The 21597-nt window shown below is 38.2% G+C and overlaps 1 protein-coding gene across 7 annotated transcripts in view; it reads right to left on the bottom strand.

Annotated features, from left to right (window-relative positions):
- Window positions 1-5107: 5107 nt before the first annotated feature.
- Window positions 5108-21597, bottom strand: part of TTC7B (tetratricopeptide repeat domain 7B) — a 310918-nt gene continuing 294428 nt past the window's right edge. For all 7 annotated transcript variants that reach the window (XM_031952351.1, XM_031952352.1, XM_031952354.1 and 4 more), the window contains one exon: window positions 5108-6255. In XM_031952351.1, the coding sequence (XP_031808211.1) occupies window positions 6034-6255 (222 nt within the window). In that variant the 3' untranslated portion in view covers window positions 5108-6033. The remainder of the gene's footprint in view (window positions 6256-21597) is intronic.

The following is a 21597-nucleotide window of genomic DNA, read 5'->3' as shown; positions in this document are numbered from 1 at the left end:
TAGGAAAGTCACTATGGCAGCAATGGTATGGACTCGAGAAGGAAGAGGTTTGAGGCAGAGAGACCAATTAGAAGCCAATTGACGTAATCTAGGTGAGAGGTAATGAGGGCTTGCATTATGGAGGTGATTGGATGTACAGAAAGGAAGGGATGTTTGTAAGAGATGTTATGGAGATGGAAACAACAAGATGTGGTGACTGGTTGGATCTGGGGGGCAAATGGGAGTGATGACCTGAGGATGATACCCAGGTTGTACACCTGAGGGACTGAAAGAATGTGTATGTATAGATCCAGTTCCACATTTGCCCTCAAAGTCTTCCTCTCTCCCGGCCTGACACTCTCTCCACTGTGCTACCTGGTTGGCTACTTTTAAGGCAAAACTAAAATCTCACTTCTGCAGGAAACCTTCCCTGTCCCCTCTTAATTCCAGGGCTTTTCCTCTTTTAATTACTTCCTCTTTATCCTGTATATGGCTTGCTTTGTATATTTGCATGCAGTCTTCCCCTTTAGAATGTAAGCTCTTTGAGAGCAGGGACTGCCTATTGTCTCTTTATGGATCACCAGCACTTCTCATGCTCACTAAGTGCACAGAGCGCTGGGCCTGGAGTCAGAAAGACTTGCCTTTCTCAATTCAAATCTGGCCTACTTACCGGCTGTATGATTCTGGACAAGTCCCTTACCCCTGCTTGCCTCAGTTTCCCCTGCTGTAAAATGAACTAGAGAAGGAAATGGTAAACCACTCCAGCATTTCTGTCACAAAAATCCAAATGAGGTCATGAAGAACTGGACACCACTGAAAAGAACTGAACAATAAAATGCTTAGCATTTTGTGTGCCTGGCCCACAGTAGGTGCTTAATAAATGTTTACTGAATGAATGTATGGTATTTGAAAGTTTTGTTAAGTACTTTCCTCTCAAGAATACTGGGTTTCCATCATTTCTATTCTAGCAACTATCCAAGGAAATTCCAATAAACTTTGGATAGAAAATGCCATCTGCATCCAGAAAAAGAACTATGGAAATTGAATGTAAATCAACACATGCTATGTTCACTTCTTTTTTCTGTTTTTTTTCCCCCCTCTCCAGTAGTTTTTCTATTTTGTTCTGATTTTTCTCTCTTAACATGATTCATAAAGAAATGTGTATTTAAAAAAAATAAAAATTTAAATTTAAAAAAATATTCTAGCAACTAATTGCTCCATGTTAAATGGGAATCAGATACAGAATAGAATTTTCTCTTGCTGATTCCTTTATCTTTTAAAGGATGAAACTATCATTAAAGCAAATAAAAAACTTGTTAGCTGCTCTGCTTTGGAAGAGAAAGTTCCAGTAGATGTTTGGTTAATTGAAGTCTCCAACCCCTACTAGATAATACTTTTTTATATACTAGGTTTGTCATCTGTTTTTTGAACTCATATATTTCCTCATTTTGTCAAGGTGGTTTGTAGTATACTTCAGTAACAAAACCACTTCTGTTTCTCTAATGATCTTTCTTTCTTCCTTTCTTTCCATTGACTTTTACCTAAATTTTTAATCATATTCACCGCCCCATCCCCTTTTTAATTTTCCTGGATTTCTTCATGAATATGCCCTCTTTATCATATACTACTCTGATCCTTTAACTATCCTATTTCTTTTAAATAATGTTTATCCAAGAGTAATGGTCTATACATGGGTTTCATCCTACCAAGTTTTAGTTAAATTTACCTCCTTGTCTTAAGGTTTTTATTTTGTTATCTAAACTTTGTATATAGCTATTTGAGGTTATGGGTTTTGCTACTGGCCATTTGACTTTTTTATCCTGTGAATTTCTGAGTGCCTAAAATGGTGATATTCTCATTTCTTTGTGGCAATTTTATGTACTTTCTATGATATTTAACACAGAAGAATAGAAGTTAACAAGAATTTATTGAATGCCTATTATTTGCCAGGTAATATGCTAAGTGCTTTACAAATATTGTGATCCCCCACAACAATCCTGAGAGGATAAGTGCTGCTCTTATCCCCATTTTGCAGTTAAGGAAACTGAGGCAAACAGAGGCCAATAAATCAATCATTTATGACCAGGTCACACAGCTACTAAGAGAATTTGAATTCAGACCTTTTGACACCAGCCAGGCCTACTGCTCTTTCCATTGTGCTACCTAGGTACTTCCTGGCACAGAAGTACCATATAGAGAATCTAACTATCTATCTATCTATCCAGAGAGAGTGTGTGTGTATATACTCTCCATAGAGTATATATCTCTTATTATAACTATAACTATAGTTATATTTCATTAGCCTTGCTTCCTTTCCTCCTTGCAATGTATTCTAGTTCAAAATCTTTTTGAATGGTTTCGTTAAGACATCTAATAAATATATTCTTACCAGCCTCGTTAGGTGTCCTTTCCTATACTTTATGCCTGGGTCAGAAGTCCAAACCCCATTGTGACAACTTCATAGGCAGCTGTTCATTTCTCAAAATAAGCTTTTTCTTCAGTATCCCTTGCCTTCAATGTGACTCAGATCCCTCTGACCTGTGGTTTCTTGCCCAGGACTCCATGACTCCATGCCTTCAGGTAATACTTTCAGGACTCCTGTTAGCAGTATCTTAGGCCTAGATGAATCACCAGAAGTAGGCAGTTGTCACTTATTTTGCTAAGTGTTGGGAGGTTCTGGTATATTTTGGATATGTGCTCTGGGAAGACTACAGAGCTTTCTATTGCCATCAAGTTGAATAGATGCATTACTTCCCTTCTGTTCTTTTCTACATCCTGCCATCTTCTTCCTATTCTGGCCCGACTTTTAGCCATCTCCCCTGTATCAGAAATTTGAATTTCACTCCCTAGCCACTCTAACTCTGACTGATAAGCTTCTGCCTTTTTCTTGCCAGGGCCCAGGCATCTACATGTCTTCTTGCAGTCTCAGTCATGTCCCTGAATGGGGTACCTGACTTCCCTCCCCCTTTTCTAGTGACCCTTTATTATGTTGATTGTTTTTTTTTTTCCTTTTATCCTTTTAGCCTCCTTGAAGGCAGGGACTAGCTGCTTACTTGTACTTATGCCCAGGGCTGAGCACAGTGACTATTCACTACCCACCATTACTTTGTCTCTTCCTTCTTCTCCCCCTTCAACTCCCCTCGTCCTGGCCTCTAATTTCTATCTGTCTGTCTCCCTCTAGGTCTCCTTTCAGTGTGACCCCTACTTGGAAATTTCTCACCTGAAAATTTCTATGGATCTACTAGATAATTCTTTAGAGGGCAAGTAGCTTTTCAGAGCATCCACTTCTTTCCCCCTACATAAAAAGCATCCTATCTATTTTTAAGCTCTAATTGTTCTTTTCTGACCCTCCTTCCAGTATCTAACAAGATTCGTCTTCCCTCCTCTATCCCTGATCCTCGTTTTTCCCATGCAAACTTTGCTTCTATTTCCCTTAAAAACCACCTCATTTACTCTCACAGTTTGGAGTGTGGAAAGGCATTTTTCAATTCCCCTCTCTTTTCCCTCTAACAAGGAGACCTGCTGACAATCAAGTAATCAACAAATGCTCATTAATGTCTACTATGTATTAGGTAGTGTGCCAAGTGCCAGAGACAAACAAGCAGGCCTTGACTTCAAGGAGTGAATATTCTAGTGGGGAAGACAATATGTCTACAAATAGAGACAGAGAAAATACATAAAGAATAGGTGGAAGGTAAGCTTAGGGAGAAAGACACGGGTTTCAAAGAGGATGGGGAAAAGTCTCTTGCAGAAGTAAAGGAAGAAGAGCAATCAAAGAATGAGGGACAGTCAGGGAAAGGAAAGTATCTTGTATGAAGTCAGTACAGCTGGAATGGAGGAGAAATGTGGAAAGAAATGATGTGCAAGAAGATTGGCAAGATGAAAATAGGTCAGGCTATGGAGAGTTTGAAATGTCACACAGAGCAGTTTATCTTCTATCTCAACTGGGGGTCTGTGAAGTTTAGAGGAAGGTGATGACATAGCTGGACCTGTCTCAGGAAAATCAGCCAGGTGGAGAATAGACGACCATAAGGAATAAATGAAAGTCAGAGGAAGGAAGGAATTAAGGACGAATGGATTTATTAAGTGTTTGCTATATATAAGGCACAATGCTAAGTATTTTACAAATATTGTCTCATTTGATCCTCAAAATCCCTGGGAGGGAGATACTATTATTATCCTCATTTTAAAGATGAGGAAACTTGAGGTAGATATAGGTTAAGTGACTTTACCTAAGATCACATAGCTAGTAAATGTCTGAGGCCACAGTTGAACTCAGGTCTTCTTGACACCAGAAGACAGCTAGGTGACAGCAAAGTGGTTCAGTGGATAGAGTACTGGGCCTGAAGTCAGGAGGGCCTGAATTCAAATCTGGTCTTAGGCACTTGCCAGGTGTCTGACCCTTGCAAGTCAATTAATTCTGTTTGCTTCAGTTGCCTCATCTGTAAAATGAGTTGGGAAGGAAATGGCAAACCATTTGATATCTTTGCCAAGAAAACCCTAACAAATAAAAGCCCTCAACATAGCTGTGTAATTTAGCAAAACAAATTCTCCCATTAATCCTGTGCAAAAATGAATGTATTTTTGAATTTTAAGTCCTTCACCTATCAGAGGAGTGTCATACTTCATTTTTTTAGACTTGTAATTTATCATTGCATTAATCAGATTTCTAAAGTCTTTATAAACTGTTTTTCTCTACAACGTTATTATCACTCTTTAAATTGTTCTTCTTTTTCTGCTCACTTAGTTTTTCCTTAGTTCAGAGGCCTTCTCAGTTTCCTGAAACTGAGGCACAGTAATATTTCATTACATTCATATGCTACAATTTGTTTAGTCTTTCCCCAAGAGGGCACTCATAACAGTTTCCAATTTTTAATTTAGGATCCTTTGGTCATCCATGCAGCAGAGTATTAAATTAAGGCAAGAAGAAAATAGAGGACATAGGTCCCTTTCTTCACCCACACTTCTGGCTTTGTTCTTGGCCTTACGTGACAAAGGCTATCCTTACTCAAGGCAGAAGATAACATATAGACCTGTGGTAAGCTGTCCAGTCATCATTGCTCACTGAATTCCCTTAACAGAACTCTCTGTACCATTCAACTTTTTAAGAGATGACACAGACCCAAACTCCATTTAAAAATCATTTTATTATTAACATCATCTTTCCATTTAGCCAAGTGTAGGTAATGTATAAGGAATGTTGGTAAATATTCCATTTGAAGCTTCTTTTTTTTCTTTTTTACATATTTCCATTGATAAATAAACTCTGAATTCACATAAAAAAGTTAAACTTAAATAACTCATATTTCCTTCTCTTGTAACAGGCATATATTGGTAAAATATAAATATTCTTGGACTCAGGCTTGGTTCTAAATAAAGACAATTATCAGCCACGCATTACAGTTATTGACAACAAAACCAAGAACTTGTCAGCTGGTCTTCTGGCTTTGACTAGTACTGAGACAGGAAGCAGAAACATCACATTTGGTTTCTGGGCCAAGGGTAGGAGTCAGGGTAATAGTGGGAAAGAGGGAACAGTTTTCATGACAGGTTTGCTAAAAATAATCTGTTCTGCCACTGAATTTTCACTTTGAATATCTTATTTTACATTTGCTGATTGATTCTGTAATCATTTTATGGAGCACTCAGATGTCATTTAACAAAATATGGCACATAATCCATTTTGAACAACATCATTAGAATTGAAAACTATCATGAGGCAAAAAAACCCAAACAAACAAACAACAACAACAACAACAACAGCAACCTCCCCCCCAAAAAAAAAAACACAAATTGAGCATGATTTTAGTTGTGTTTGGTTTGTCATCTTGGTCAATCTAACATTCGTCTACAGCCTCAGTGATTCATTAAATTCCTCCCCCCTGCATAAACAATCAAGTATTTCCCCTTCCATTCTGTTAATTCCAATCTCCTCAGGGACTGGTTCCCTCCTACCCCCAACCACACAATGTGGTTATACTGGCGTCCGGTAAGTGTGTCCTGGTCCTCACCTCCAGACATTGCAGCGGGCCGATCTCTTAGCTCAAGTCCCACTCAGAGCACTCGGGGAATGATGGTGAAGGGGACAATGGGGCTGCTAGCTTCCAATTCCAGGGCAGTCAGGAAGCACTCAGTAGCAGCAGTGTCATTGCCCTGAGCTTGGAGCACCTCACCAAGGCCATTCCAGACCTCATGGGCAGTCGAGTTGACCTGGACTGCGTCACGGAGAATCTTCTCAGCTAAACTGTATCGGCCTAGCTGGTGAAGGATAAGAGCCTGTGGACAGACAGAGGACAGCTGTTATTAACTCAGGCAATTAAAGTGAAAAGTACCTGCTCCCAATGGAGGCCAGAGACTGGAAGTGAAGATCTTCTATGGCAAAACTCCTCATGGTATTGGACAGAAGCCAAAGGTGAGGGAGAAAAGGTTTTTCCCATATGACAGAATGATTCCGTGAATCCCTCCAAATCACGCTTCATGTCTCCAGGGTTATATGCTTAAATGATAAGGGAACTCAAATTACAACAGAACCTTGTAGTTTACAAAGGATACAAAGAGCTTAAATGTCAGGGACACTATATAAGGCTCAAAGAGGTCATAGTCACAAGAGTATCACAGAATTTTGAGGTTATGTCTTCTGACTCCAAATGCAGTGTTCTTTGTACTCAATGGGCTACCAAAAAGAAGGTAGGTCTATGACTGCCATCTTCAAAGTAGAACTTTCACTCCTAATTGTGGTTCTAAACAGGCACAATTTCTCATATATCTTAATGAACCCAATCATATATGGAACACGTGATAGCTTCTGCTGCCCAGGATCAATAAAGAAAGGGTACAGCTGTCCCTGCCATGGTGGGAGACTTGATTCTTGCCCTTCAAGATGTACTAGTGGAAATATGGAAATCTATCATCAGGTCCAGGGCAGTCATATGCCTTACACACTGAGGAGCGGGAGATTCTGCTCTGTAGGCTCCATCTGTGCCTCTGAAGGAAAAGAAAATTGGAGCACTGGGGGAAAGGAGGAGATAAATTCTCTTATCCTATCAGATGAAATAAAGAGTGTTGAATGTGAAGGCAAGAGAGTAAGGGTCTGAATCCCAACTCTGCCATTCACTACTTCTATTTCCTGTGACACATCACAATCCCTTTAGGTATTAGTTGCCTCACTAAATGAGAGTGCTGGACTAAAAGGAAAACTCTAAAATGACCTCTTTTCAGTAACTGGGTGACTATGGGTATGAAATGTTGCATACACTGACTAAGATGAGGTTACTATGTCAGCAGGTGTGTGTTTTGAAGTGGGGATACTATAGGTACAGAAGGGGAATGACTGTAATGTGAAAACAGAAGGCCATTAAAAAAGCTTATTCCTTTAAAAAGTCGTTGTTTTTTTTTTAAAGGTTAAAATAATCTATAAGGTCCATAAGAACTCTAGCATTGTATAATCTAAATATCACATGAAGGAAGACCCTGTCAAGAGCAGACATTGGATGAAATTTTAAAAATGTTTCTTTTAGGATTTACCTTCTGACTTCTATTCCCTTGCCAACTAGATCCCATTTCATTTTAAATCCATTATAACCAAGCTATACAATAGAGCTTCAAGAAGAAAGTAAAAGGCATGGTTTCAGTAGATGTCCAAAGATAAGACTGAATGCTAAATATTCATCAAATGTGTTGTGCTGGAAAGGCATTATAAAAAAGGTGGTGTGCTAAGTACTTCAGAAATACTAATCCACTCAATCCTTGCAACAACTTTGGGAGTTTGGTACTATTATCATTCCCACTTTTTACACTGAGGAAACTGAAGCATGGACATAAAATGACCTTTCCAGAGTCAGAAAGCTAGCAATTGTCTAAGGTCAGATTTGAACTCAGGTTAGTCTTGACTCTAGACTCAGTGCTCTATGTACGATGTCTTAGTTGGACTATTTCCTGGAGTCCAGCCAACTGCAATTCTGAAGAGCCTGAGAGAAGATCAGAGAAGCAATCCCATAATTGAGGGAGGTGTCATCCACCCTTCTTGATGAGAAGCAAAAAGGGAGACATCATATTATTGGCAAACAGACCAACAATTTTCAAAATGGCACCAAAGAGTGTTTAATCTGCACCAAATAAGCTTAATGCAACTATAGAAAATGAGGTTCTCTTGGCATGGAAAGCAGTGATTCACTGGGATACAGGTTAAAGTGGGGGAATCTTCCTTCAGTCTATCTCCCTTACATGCCCAGCTTCAAGATTATATTAACTCTGTCCCAAGGCTCCCAATCTGAACGAATCAGGTAGGCAGGAAATCAGTACCTACTATGTGCTTAGCTCTGAGATGCAAAGATTCTCCATTCTAATACTCAAGATCATAATACAGATTTAGAACAGGAAGGAAATTTGCATGCTGATTAGTCACACTTATTTTACAGATAAGGAAACTGAGACCCAAAGAGTTTAAATCACCTTCCCTAGGCCATCTGTGTAGTGAATGACAGAAGCAGGATTTGAACCAAGGTCTCTAATTTCTTTCCATAGGACCACATTCACCATTTGCTCACATTTATACAGTTTTGTTTAAAAAAGAAATCTGATAACACAAAATCTGCAGCCTGGGATCATGGAGAGAGCAGAGGGTTTACTGGGATTGGGTGGGGTGGGGTGGGGGTGGGTTAAAAAAAAAAGATAAAAACTCAGATCACAATTCAGCCACTGACTCCTTGGATGACATTAGTCAAGTCACATAGCTTTGTGTGTGGCCTTCAGATTTTTCATCTGAAAAATAAGGGGACTGTCTTAAGATATCATTAAGGTCCCTTCCAGCTCCTAATGCTGTAATGCAAACAAATAAAGGAGGGGTGACTATGCACTTTGCTAAAAATGTGAGCACTTTGGCACATTTAAAATAGGCAAATCTGCAGGAACATACCTTCCATGCAAAGTGAAGCCACCTATATATACTAGGCTCTGCTGTGTGTGGATGGTTTAATTTAAGCAAGAATGCCAGTCAATGATGTTGAAAAAATATGCCCAGATTTGATAGAATAAGAAAATCCCTTATTTCTTCCACTGTATTCTGTGGCTATTTTTAGTATGTCTAGGTCTTGTGATATATTACCAACCCTACTTCAAGAGACACCACAAAGACAGCATTCCTGGGCAGAAAAGGCAACTCTGGAGTTTCCTCTAGCTTAACACTCCTGGGCACTGTTGTAATAATCAAAGTACTTTGAACATCTGAAAAGGGCTATTGTTTCCCTTTCATTTCTCCAACCATTAATTAATTGCTGACTTTATTGCTTTTTCCCATGGTTTTGACTTAGCAACTGCTTTCCCTAAAAACTCCTGGTTCTCTATAAATTGTCTCTGACATACAGACAGGAATCACTACATAGTAGAGCTTTGATGGCACCACAATTGAAAGGCACTTAATGCCTGCCAAAAAGCCACAGCTAGGATTACCATACAGAATTCTGGATAGTTGAGGCAGTAATCTTTTTACTACACTATTCCTAGGTTTCACTTACTGATGGAAAGCCTCTTCTTTCTGCTGATCTGGCTGCAAAATGATTGCCAAATCCAAGGATACAAGTAAAAGGGAATGCACTTCTTATCTTGACAACCAGAAAACAAATTAGTATCTTGAAGGCAAAAAGGATAAATGACTCCTTCGTTGTGATTTCCTATAGTATAGCCAGCCAATGGCTTAATGATGGTAAATGGAAATTTGTAACCAATTTACTTGGAATGGACTGATCACACACCAAATCCTCCCCCCCTTCCTCACTGGCAAGGCTTGCCAGTTTCTCTACTGGAGGTTTCATTAGTACATGAAAATCTTCCTTATTCTGGTGTCTCTTAATGTACAGATTCACAAATCTGTACCACATGCAAACCCCTACAAACTGGAAAAAAAAAAATCTTTCCAGGCAGGACTGATCAACCAATCAAGTTAGGCACAATTACAACCTCAGAGGCTGATATTTTTACCATTTAACTATGGGACTCTGGGGACCTCACCATCTTCCATCTATCTTTCACCAAATACTCTGGGGCTGGATCCACTACAAACTCAGACAACACACTTCGAGTAGGCCTTCCTAATTAGATGGAAAATCATTACCTTTTGTAGGCCTCCTACTACACTTACCACAGCAGCTGCTTCAAAACTTTCTTTCTATCCTCCACCTTCTAAATCTCTTCCCACTTTCATGAGCCTGAGGCTGACCATCTGATCCTCTACCTCTGTCCTCTCCCCAAACTCAGAGTCTCTCTATATTTTCACCCTCTTTGCTTCAGTCTCAGAGAATGAGGCAGCCTTCTTCTCTGCCAAGGCTAGTTCCTCAATTGGATTCCATCACTGCTCCTCGACCTCCTCTCCACTGGTCTGCATGTATATGTACAAATAGGAAGATATATATGAGTATGTCTATATACGTGGATATGTACATATATCCACACATATTGATATCTATACACACACACACACACACACACACACACACATACACGCCTACAAACCTGCCCGGGTTTCTCCTGCTATTTAAACAACAAAGTTAAAATTGGCCATGCTGTATCATATCATTAGTAAGCTTCTAGAAACAGTAATTTACATATACTTGGTGCTTTTTCCTTTTCAACTCTTTGCAAATTCACTTCTGCTGGTACTACTCTGTTGAAACTGATCTCTTCAAGGTCATCAATGATTTCTTGGTCTCCAAATTATCAGTAATTTTTTAAATAGATTAAAATCTGGGGGATTTAATATATTTAAAAACCTCAGTTCTGAGACAAAAGCATGTCATTGTGGTGACCAAAAAATAAGGTAATAAGACAAACAGGGGTTAAGTGACTAGCCCAGGGTCAGAAAGCTAGTGAGTTTCTGAGGCCAGTTGTGGACAGTCATGGGTTACCATTATCACACAATCCAAAACAGTGGAAAGATTCTTAGAAGATATCCATTCTAATCTATCTCTAAGCAAAACCCCTTCTACAACATTTTCACAAGCATTCATTCTCTTTTGAAGATTTTTACATAAACTTTTATGTATCTAATTTTATGAAAAATTTCCTTATATTAAGCTTAAATCTCTTCTTTAAACTTCCAACAATTTATCCCAGACCTCCTCTCTATCTCCTACCACCATAATATGGTCAAGGAAAATGAATATGATTCTTCTGCTATAAAAGAAGTCACATGAGGCATGTTGGTGGCACAGTGGATAGAGCACCAGGAAATCCTACCTCAGTTATATGACCCTAGGTAAGTTAACCTTCTGCCTGCCTCAGTTGCCACAACTTTAAAATAGATATAATAACAGCATCCACCTCCTCATAGTGTTACCATGAGGCTCAAATTACATAATATTTGCAAAGCATTTAATACAATGTCTGGTATATAGCATTTTTCCCTTCCCCCAAAACTCTTTCCCTGAGAATCTTTGGAATATCCAAAGATATTATTATGTCTCTTAGTCTTCTCTTCTTCCAAATAAATTCCTCCATTTCTTTTAACTGGTGTGGCACATTCTCTAGTACTTTCACTTTCTCTGAATGTATAATGTGATTCCCAAAAGAAACTTCAGTAAAGATAATACTAGATATGATCTAAATATGGTAGGCAGTAGATTGAGCATCAGCCCTGAAGTCAAGAGGATCTGAGTTCAAATCTGGTCTCAGACATTTAATACTTCTGAGCTGTGTGACCCTGGGCAAGTCACTTAACCCCAAATGCTTCAGCAAAAATATACATATGCACTAAAAATAAAATAAATAAACATGGTAGAATATAGTGGCACTATTACTTCCTATAATAGTCATAAATTATATTTACATAGTATTTTAAAATTTGTAAAGTACTTTACATTCAATATTTTTTTGTTTGTAATTTTTTTTTGCCTTTTTTTCTTCAGTATTTTACATGATGCACTTGCTCCTTAAAGATCCCCTCTCTTCTTTTAGCTCCCAAGGCATTCCTTTCTCTTAGTTCTTTTCTACTGCTTTTCTATATTCTATTTTTTAATAATACTTTTCTAACTGCATGACCTATTCCTTTGTTTGTTTATCATTAGCCTTCTACATGTATGTGCCCCCAAAAGACCTGGCTTAGATATTTTCTTCTTGTCTCTTTATGTTATCCACCTGTAATACTGTCTAATGGCTTGGTTTCAGTCAATACATGTACAAAAAACTGCAAAAATCTACATAAATACTCTAAATCCATCAGCTTAGTTCCAGTCTTGCAAACACAAATGTCTATTAGCTATTTCCATCTGCATTGACTTGCTGGCATCTAAAACTCAACATGCCCGCAAATGAACTAATTTTATCATGTCCCCCCCCCCAAATCTGCTCTCCCAACTTTCTTGATGCTTTCATTGGCACCATCATTCTTTCAGTCGCCCACACTTGAAACCCCAGAATGATCTTTGACTCATATTTCTTTCTATCAGTACTTATTTCTTGATCAAAAGATATCTCCCTTTTCAATCAGTTGCCAAGGTCAGTTGAGTCTTCCTCCACATTTCTTATACCTATTCTCATCCCTTCCACATACATGGTTACCACTATACTTCCCCCTAGCATCACTTCTCACCTCAACTACTATAACAAACTCCTAACTGGTCTCCCAGGTATTTGGTGGCAAGAAGTCAGCACCATGGCCAGCAGTAACAGCATAGTGAAGAACAGCTAACTGATTCAGCACTGAGGAAAGCAGTGAACCAACTTAGGCTGGGAGGTGTCAGCATTACTGCTGGGCAGCTCCATCCATTTTCTTATCATTAGGAATAGGCAAGATATTTGAGGAATTTAACACTCAATGCCAGCAGATTTTACAAAATCATCTTACCCAAGGTACTGTTGTGCCTCTTGGTAACTTGAATAGCTCACAGAGCAAACCTCTGATCCCAGAATACCAAAGTTCTTAGTCTAAAACTTAGGATCTTCCACATTCTGGTCCTAACTACTGCCCTTTGCATTATATAACTTCATCTTGAACTTAATTTTGTGCAATTGCATGGACTGCCTCTCAGGACTGGAGTACATGCTACTTTGATCTATAAAAATCCTTTTCTTCCTTTAAAGTTCAGGTGCCACCCTATTCCTTTTCCCTTCTCTGTAAAGGGAAGGCATTTTGGTGATGCTGCTAGATCCCCCTCAGGTCTGGTCCTAGTTTGTTGACACTGGATCACCTTAAACCTACTGTCCTCTGCGCTACCCATGAAAGCTCAAGTTCTTTTTCCTATAAGGCCTTTCAGTCCAAATCCATGTGCACCATTCTTGTCTCCTCCAAATAACTACATCTTATGTCTTTAGCAGACAACTATCTATACACGTAGGCTCTTACTTCATGCAGGGTTTCTCATAAGTGGTTTTTAAACTTTTCTGTCCTATCTTTCTAATAGATGTTAGACCAAACAGATCTCTGAATGGAGGTTTAGATTGACAAATGCTGGGGACACTAAAGGTTGGATTCATGTTTTGGATACAGAATTTGACTATGATTTGATTTCTAAGGTTCCTCCCAGCTCTGGGATTCTATGGTTCCATATCCTACTTTATAGTTATCCTTTATAGTTATTATATATAGATATATATATAGATACATACACACACATATATGTTAGATACATTTATGTGAGTATATTTATATATCATATTTCCTTATTAGATTATGAACTGTTCCATGAGAATAATCTTTACTTTTTTCTCTCTCCTCCAGATAGATTGAGATAGACTTTGGGAAAAGAGAGAAACCATAATGCACAAATACTTAGAATACAAGGAAAATTGAGGAGACTGGATCATTTGGGGACAAAGGAGAATTTAAGCAGAGGAAAGACCTTTGCTTGCAGTGGATAAGATGATTACAAATGAAAGAAGACAGAGCTGTTCAACTTTTATTTTGGTTCTATTTCCTCTGCAAAGAAAAATAACCTTTACACTGAAAATGACAATAAAAATGACTAACAGAGAGGTGATATCCAAGGTAAGTAAAGAGACAACAAGACAGCACTTGGCTGCTTTTGATGAATTCAAATCACCTGACCCGGTGAACTACCTTCTTGTGTCCTAAAAAAAGTGGCAGATGTGATTACAAGAGTGGTTCTCAGTGATAAGTGAAAGATCATGGAAAATGAGAAATGCCACCAGGTTGGGAAAGGGCAGATGTGGTTCTGATTTTCAAAGAAGGGAAGAGAATACAGATTCTGAAAACTAGAGAGTTTGATTTATATTCCTAGGAAAATTCTGGAAAGAATCATTAAAGAGATGTTTGTCAAATGTCTAAGAAAGACAAAATCATTACGAAGAGCTTATATGGTTTCATCAAGAACAGGTCATGTTACAATAACCTCATTTCCTTTTTTGACAATATTACTAAAGTAACGGATGAAAAGAAAACTGGGATATAACCAGTTTAGACTATAGCAAAGGTTTCAATAAAGTTTCTCAAATTTATTCTTATGGATAAAATGGAGAGATATAAATAAACAATACAAACAGAAACATTCAGAATTGGTTGGATAGCTGGTGTCAAAGAGAAGTTGTTAACAGTTCAGCATTAGCATGGCCAATGAAGGGTACCAAAATAGTAACATTTTTATTTGAGTAACTTAGATATAGGCATAAATGGTATGCGCATCATCTGCAAATGACACAAAGCTGAGAAGGATCTTGATAATAGTGCCAATCCAAAACTATATTAACAAGTTGAGACTTGGGCTGAATCTAATAAGATGAATTCAATCAGGACAAATGCAAAGTCTTACACTTAGATATATGAAATCAGCTCCTTAAACATAAGATAAAGGAAATTTGAATAGATAGCAGTTATTCTGGAAAAAAAAAACACTAAAGGTTTTCATGAAATAGCCAATAGACATTTGTAGATGCAAGCCTGGTACATACTATTCCTGAAAGGGAATAGTATGAAATAAAGTTAGAAAGATAAACAAAAGCCAGGCTAGAGGAACAAATGTCAACCCGGGGCATTTGTATTTTATCCTAGAGGCAACTGAAGGTTTTTAAGCATAGATTTGCACAAGGATAATTAATAAAACTTATTGAATAGAAACCTGGTCCCTTATTTTTCTTGTATTACTCAAAATAGTCTTAGAACTCACTCTGTGCAGGGTTAGAGAAAAGCCCTAGATCTGGTCCATGCTCTCAAAGAGCTTCTAGTTTTGATAAGAAGACTAGGGATGGGGTGGGGGTGGGAAGCAAGGGAAGGAAATGGAAAAGTTAAATATTAATGAAATTTAAGAAACATTTCAAGATAACAACTCATAAGAGAATATAGAGTAAGAAGGAATAGGTAAGAGTCAAGAGATTACATCCTTGGATAGTCTCTCTTCCCTTGAAATCCATTATTATGTTCCATCCTGCTCCTCAGTCTCTCTTCCTACCTTATCATCTTTTTTTTGTTTATAAATATGGGTATCCTAGAAGGCTTCTCCCAGGTTCTCTTCTGCTCTCCCTTCCCCTTGGAGATAACATCTATTTCCAAGGATTCCATGATCATTTCTATATAGATGATTCCCAAATTTGTATGCAGCCCTAATTTCTCTCTTAAATGCCTGTTCTGCATTGCTAACTGCCTCACTCAGATGACTCATTCATATCAAAAATTCAATTAGTTCTGTCCAAAAAAAAATTAATTATATTTCCCCTTGCTCCCAAATGTCTTTATTTCTGTTGAGGTTGGCAGCCTTATTCTAGTCATCCAGGGTTACGTTATGGTCTATAAACCCTAAAGCAGGGGTCCTCAAACTACACCCGCAGGCCAGATGTGGCAGCTGAGGACGATTATCCCCCTTACCCAGGGCTATGAAATTTCTTTATTTAAAGGCCCACAAAACAAAGTTTTTGTTTTTACTATAGTCTGGCCCTCCAATAGTCTGAGGGACAGTGAACTGGGCCCCTATTTAAAAAGTTTGAGGACCCCTGCCCTAAAGAATTATTTATTACATACAAAACTCCCATATCAGCATCTTATATCATCATGGACAAAGTTATCAAGTTCCTTGTCAAAGAACCTCAGTTCAAGAGAATCCATTACTTCCTGTGGAGCTCATCCCAATTCTGGACAGGTTTCTAAGTTCTCCCTTACATTAAGCCTAAATCTGCTTCCTTGTTCTCATCATTCCTAGTTCTGGTCTCTGGGATCAAGCAAGTAGACAATGACTGTGTTTCCCTTCAATCTTGTCTTCTCCAAATTCAAAACCCTCATTCCTTCAATACTCAAATGGCATGATCTCTGATCTCTAAAGATTCAGCTTTTTAAGTACTCAAAAGGTATACAACTTCAGAAAGATGAGAGAAGAAAATATTAATTTCGTTCTTGTCTTTCCTACTTTTCAAATATCTAGAATAACTGGAGGTTAAGAGGAAGTGAGTAGTGTGGGGCTCTGTTAAAAAGAAGGGAATTACAAAGGAAATAATTTATCAGTTCTTTCCTTCAGTGACAAGTGAATGAATACTTCAAAACGTTATAATTATTATAATCAGGTGTTTTGTGCAAATGAGACGTTCACAGTGATGAGCTAAGTTGAAAACCAAAGATTAAATTAAAACCTACTATGTTCAAACGTGACACATTGGATTTGCATGAGTTGATGACAACTAAACAGTGTTCTGGAAAAAGCGCTAATTAAAAACAATTGAACACAAATAATTAAACTTCTTACCTAAAAAAATGCTAAAGGAGCCCCTGCATAAACTGTTACAAGTCCTCTTACATATTTCAAGGCTATTTTCTTTCATGTGAATTAATTTCATGACATCAAGTTATAGCTTCATTTTCCAAGTACATGGCTCATGTAATCCACTGGCAACATCCTTTTGGAGGTATCTGCATTTACAGTATAAATTCAAAGAAATTGCTTTGGGAAAATTTCAAAATTACCAAGGGAGGCTGCAAAAATACTGTAGTAACAGTTTCGAAACCAACCTAGAAATATTCTTCCCAAGCCAAAATTTACCTATTTACCCAGAAGAGATTAAAAAAGAAAATCTATTTTGCAAATCAGACTAAATACTTAAATATATTGACATGACTCTATTGTGTTTATTTTCCAGCTAGGAAAAAAAAAAAAACCCTCAAAATTTAACAATCAATAAAGAACAAAAAATTATTTCTCTCAACTACTTGGGCTTTTGTTCTTCCAAGAATGATCAAACTACTCAGGTTAACTCAAGCTATGCACTGATAAATACACACACTGAATAGAAGAGAACAAATGTTTGGACCTGGATGAGGCAGTATAGTCGAAATTTTTCATCTGAGTGCAGAGGGAAAGGAAAGGGACCCTACCCAAGGTCACCAAACTAGGTTATGGCTGATTCAAGGTTTTCTAACCAGCTCTTTGTCCCAAAACAGAAGCAGCAGTGGCACACTATTAGCAGCCAACACATTCCATGGTCAGAGTCCAGTTTTTAGCCAGCTGCTCATACAGCTTGCCTGCTCCTATTCCTCTCGCATTTCAGCACTGGCCTCCTCATTAATAGGGCTATCGGAGTGGGTGAATTCCTCCATGGTATAAACTACATCCCCAAAAATTGTTCTCCCCCCCAAAAAAAAACTACCCCTTCCACCAACCTGTCCTTGTATATGACACTTATTAATTAGAATCCTTCCTTCTGGGTTACATTATTTTCTCTAGGAATTGCCTCTTAAAATGGGTAAATGTGTTCATAGGGAGGCAAAATGAAATAATTTATTCACTTATCAATATCTTAGTGTGATATCACTATCAGAAACATGGCCACAGAAAAATCCTGAACGTATGGGAGGAAGGAGGGGTGCATTTGATGGGAACATGGGAAAAGGATTTCCAGTCTGTTTACTGCAGTGAGGTACCACCAGGGAGTTTCAGAAATGGTACTGAACTAGTATTCAGAAAACCTGGATTCTTTAGAACTAATCCTGCAACCAGTTAGTGAGTCCTGATGTTTGAGTATTCACCTTCCCTCTCTGGGTTTCAATTTTCTTATTTGTAAACTGAAGAGGTTAGCCGAGCAGACATCTAAGATGCTGTGCAGTTTTGACATTTAATGTTTTAAAATTCTACAATCTAAGAACTCTTTCAAATCTAAACTTCTATGCTCTCATAGGTTCCATTTGCCATTTTCTATTCTAACACAATTTCCAGAATTTAACATTCTGGAATTCTAGAAATATAAATTTCTGAGCATCAGTCCTGGCCCCTTAATTAACAACAAAAATCTGCCCTTAACTTAAGGCAATTTGGGTGATATTTGTCTGAATTTGGAAGAAACTAGATTCACAGGCATATGTGCCTTCCCCTGCAATCTATTCCTCATTGCTAGGATTTCAGAAGAATCTAGCTGATGCTAAACGATGCTGGTTTTGACTGTGACTAAAGTCAGGCTCACTCTTAACAACGACCAAGGAGACATCCAGTGTTACTGGTGCTTGTAATTAATTGTAAGGAAGTTGACAATCCAAAAATGGGTTCATGTTTGCCTGGTGTCACAATGGAGAAGTATTTCATTATGACTCCTATTTTTAAAGATGTAAAAGAACCCAGATTAATTTTTCTGTCTAGCTCAGATGAGTTTTTTCCTCCCTTCCTACCTCCTGGACTCAATACAGGAACAAGCCACTTAATAGTCACAAAAGGGTGACAATTTGCTGCCACAGACCTAAGAAACAATGTGACAACACATAATCTGCAAGAACATCACCTCCCCCATTGCTTCTTGCCTACTCTCTAGTCCCAGAGCTGATCCTGATCATTTCTGTCCTAAAGGTGAACAAATGCCAAAGGGCTAACAAGGAATTCCCTAGCCTAAGTTATAAGGGTCTGTAGGAAGGACCTCTTCCAATGCCTTACCACAGAATAGGGGTAAACCTAGACTTTCTTTTTTTCCAATTTATTTTTTTATTGAAGCTTTTTATTTTCAAAACACATGCACAGATAATTTTCAACATTCACCCTTAAAACTTTGTTTCAATTCTTTCCTCCCTTCCCTCCACGCTCTTCCCTAGATAGCAAGCAATCCAACATAAGTTAAACATGTGTAATTCTTCTATACATTATTTCCACAATTATCATGCTGCACAAGAAAAATCAAGAAAAAAAGAGAAAAACAAAATATAAGCAAATAACAACAAAAAAGGTGAAAATGTTATGTTGTGATCCACACTCAATTCCCACAGCTCACTGTCTAGGTGTAGATGGCTCTCTTCATCACAAGATCATTAGAGCAGGCCTGAATCATCTAATTGTTGAAAAGAGCCACGTCCATCAGAACTGATCATTGTATAATCTTGTTGTTACCGTTTATAATGCTCTCCTGTGAACCTAGACTCTCAAAAGCAACATTAGTAGTGCATAAGCCCTGGTGTTTTCTACCAAACTGAAAAGTTTACCATGTGAAAGCCTTGGTAGGCCAGGGGAAATTCACCATCAGAAAGCTTACCCCTAAGTGAGCAATTTCTTTGGCCATACCATGAATTTTTTCTATTAAGATATGAAGGAACCACCATACTGATGATAACTAAAAATATTATCAGAAGGCAAGTTACTCAGAAAAGACTTCCAGTGCCCTCCCCTGACCTCATTAATGATCTGTTGACTCAAATATGATTCATATAGGTGGTGGACTGGCTAGAGAAAAGAAACATTTCTGGTAGGGAGAATAGTATGCTATATAAGCAGCATGCTGCTTATTGGAAAATGGGGGGGAAAAAAAACCCAAGAGATCTGAATGCCTAAGTTGCTATTTACTGGTGGTATAGTCTTGGGTAAGTCAAGCCCCCTCCCCCCCCGCCTCAGTTTCCTCATTTCATGGACCTCCATGTTCTCAGATTTGTCCCAGCTCTATCTTTTGATCCAATGTAGTAGGAGCTAGAGATTGGGACAAACTGGGCGTGGCATTTGTATTCACAGAAGATTAAAAGAACCAGCATGTTGGATATACCTTCTGTAGAAAACAGATAAAGGGATATAGACAAGGACTACATAGGAGGAGAAAATATGGATTTTTTTGAACTGATGGAGAGACCATCCATGATGGTGAGATCAGGGATCCATTAAAGTAAGCATAATTTCCCTCACTTGCCACAGTCTTCCTAAGAAAAGGCAGTTTCAGCTAAGCAGCATAGTGAATAGAGTCCTGGACTCTAAAGATGTGAATTCAAAGCCTGCCTCAGAAATAATACTAATAGCCCCTACCTTACAGGATAGAAGTGAAAATTAAATGAAATACTATTTGTAAAGCTCACACCAGACCTTAAAGTGCTACACAAATGCTGGTTGTAGTAAAAATGATGATGGTAATAACCCACTCGGCTGACATCCTCCTGATAGCTTCCAAGGGGCACAGCAGAGCCCTAGGCAAGGTGACTGACTGCTGGAATTTGCAGGAAGGGAGGAGGGCAGGCAGGAGGACTATCTAACTATTTCAATTTTCAGCAAGACCTCGGATTCCACTGTAGCCAGGATCCTTATCCTTCATCATCCTCTATATCCATTAAATCTTAGCCATTTTTCCTTGGAATTCCTCATCTCCCTATAGAGCTATGAGCTCCTTAAAAACCAAGGACTTCATCTTATTCTCTTTTCTATCATTCATAGGGAATATATTCTTTCATACTAGACACTCTCAAAGAGTTTGTAATTTAATTAGCTAGACCAGACTCTCATTCAAGTTAAGTGATATTACACTATGATGAAGTAACACTAAAGATAGTTCTCATTTATATAGATCTTTACAGTTTACAAAGTCCAGTCTTCAAAACTTCTCTGTAAGATTGGTAGAAGAGGCATTATTTACCTACTTTACAGCTGAGGAAACTGAAAGCTCAGACAGATAAAAGAACTTGTCCAACATCACACAGCTAGTAAATGACAAAGCTAAGCCTTTTTTTGACTCCAAGTTTGGTGCTTCTCTCACCACATCCTGCTAAATGATATGTATGGTGCTAAGTCCTAGAGGACTAAAAACATCAAGAGCCCCAAGGTCAACACAAGTTGAGTTGTTGGGAGGGGCTCTCTGTCCCCTTGGAGGGACTCTGTAGGAAGGGTTGCTGGGATGCTCTCATTCTGATGCAAATCTGGGACTTCTCTGCAAATCTTCTCTGCCAAATTTGAGCTAATACTACCTTATGCATAAATTGTTTTATAGTTTACAACATGCCTTCCTCACAACAACTATTTAATATGGCCAACCAAAAAAACACAAACAAACAAAAAACTCTCCTGAAATGGTGTGAGGCTGTGTGGTGAATAGAAAGAACACTGTGTTTAATAATCAGATGATTTCTGCATTCCCTTCCTTCTCTGATAAACTACAAACTTTCTAGTTACAGCAATCCCAAGGAGAATAATATAGTTTTTCAATAGTAGACCTTAAAGATAATCTAGTCCAATCGTGTCCTTTTACAAATGAAGACAGAGGCTCAAAGAGGTTGAAGTGACAGACAAGAATTTAAACCCATGTCTTCTTTTTAATTTGTAAAATGAGTCCAACTTAACTAGATAATTTTAAAGCTTCAGTGAGAAATCTTTTACATAAAAAGCATACTTTATGTATGTTTTCATGTAGTGCTTTCTTCTAACTTGATAATACTCACCCAGTAATGCCACTATAACCAGAAGCAAAATC

This window comes from Sarcophilus harrisii, chromosome 2, assembly GCF_902635505.1.
Source record: "Sarcophilus harrisii chromosome 2, mSarHar1.11, whole genome shotgun sequence".
In the NCBI taxonomy this organism is placed as follows: Eukaryota; Metazoa; Chordata; class Mammalia; order Dasyuromorphia; family Dasyuridae; genus Sarcophilus; species Sarcophilus harrisii.
The sequence above is the reverse complement of the archived record's forward strand: the minus strand, read 5'-3'. Positions and strand labels throughout refer to the sequence as shown.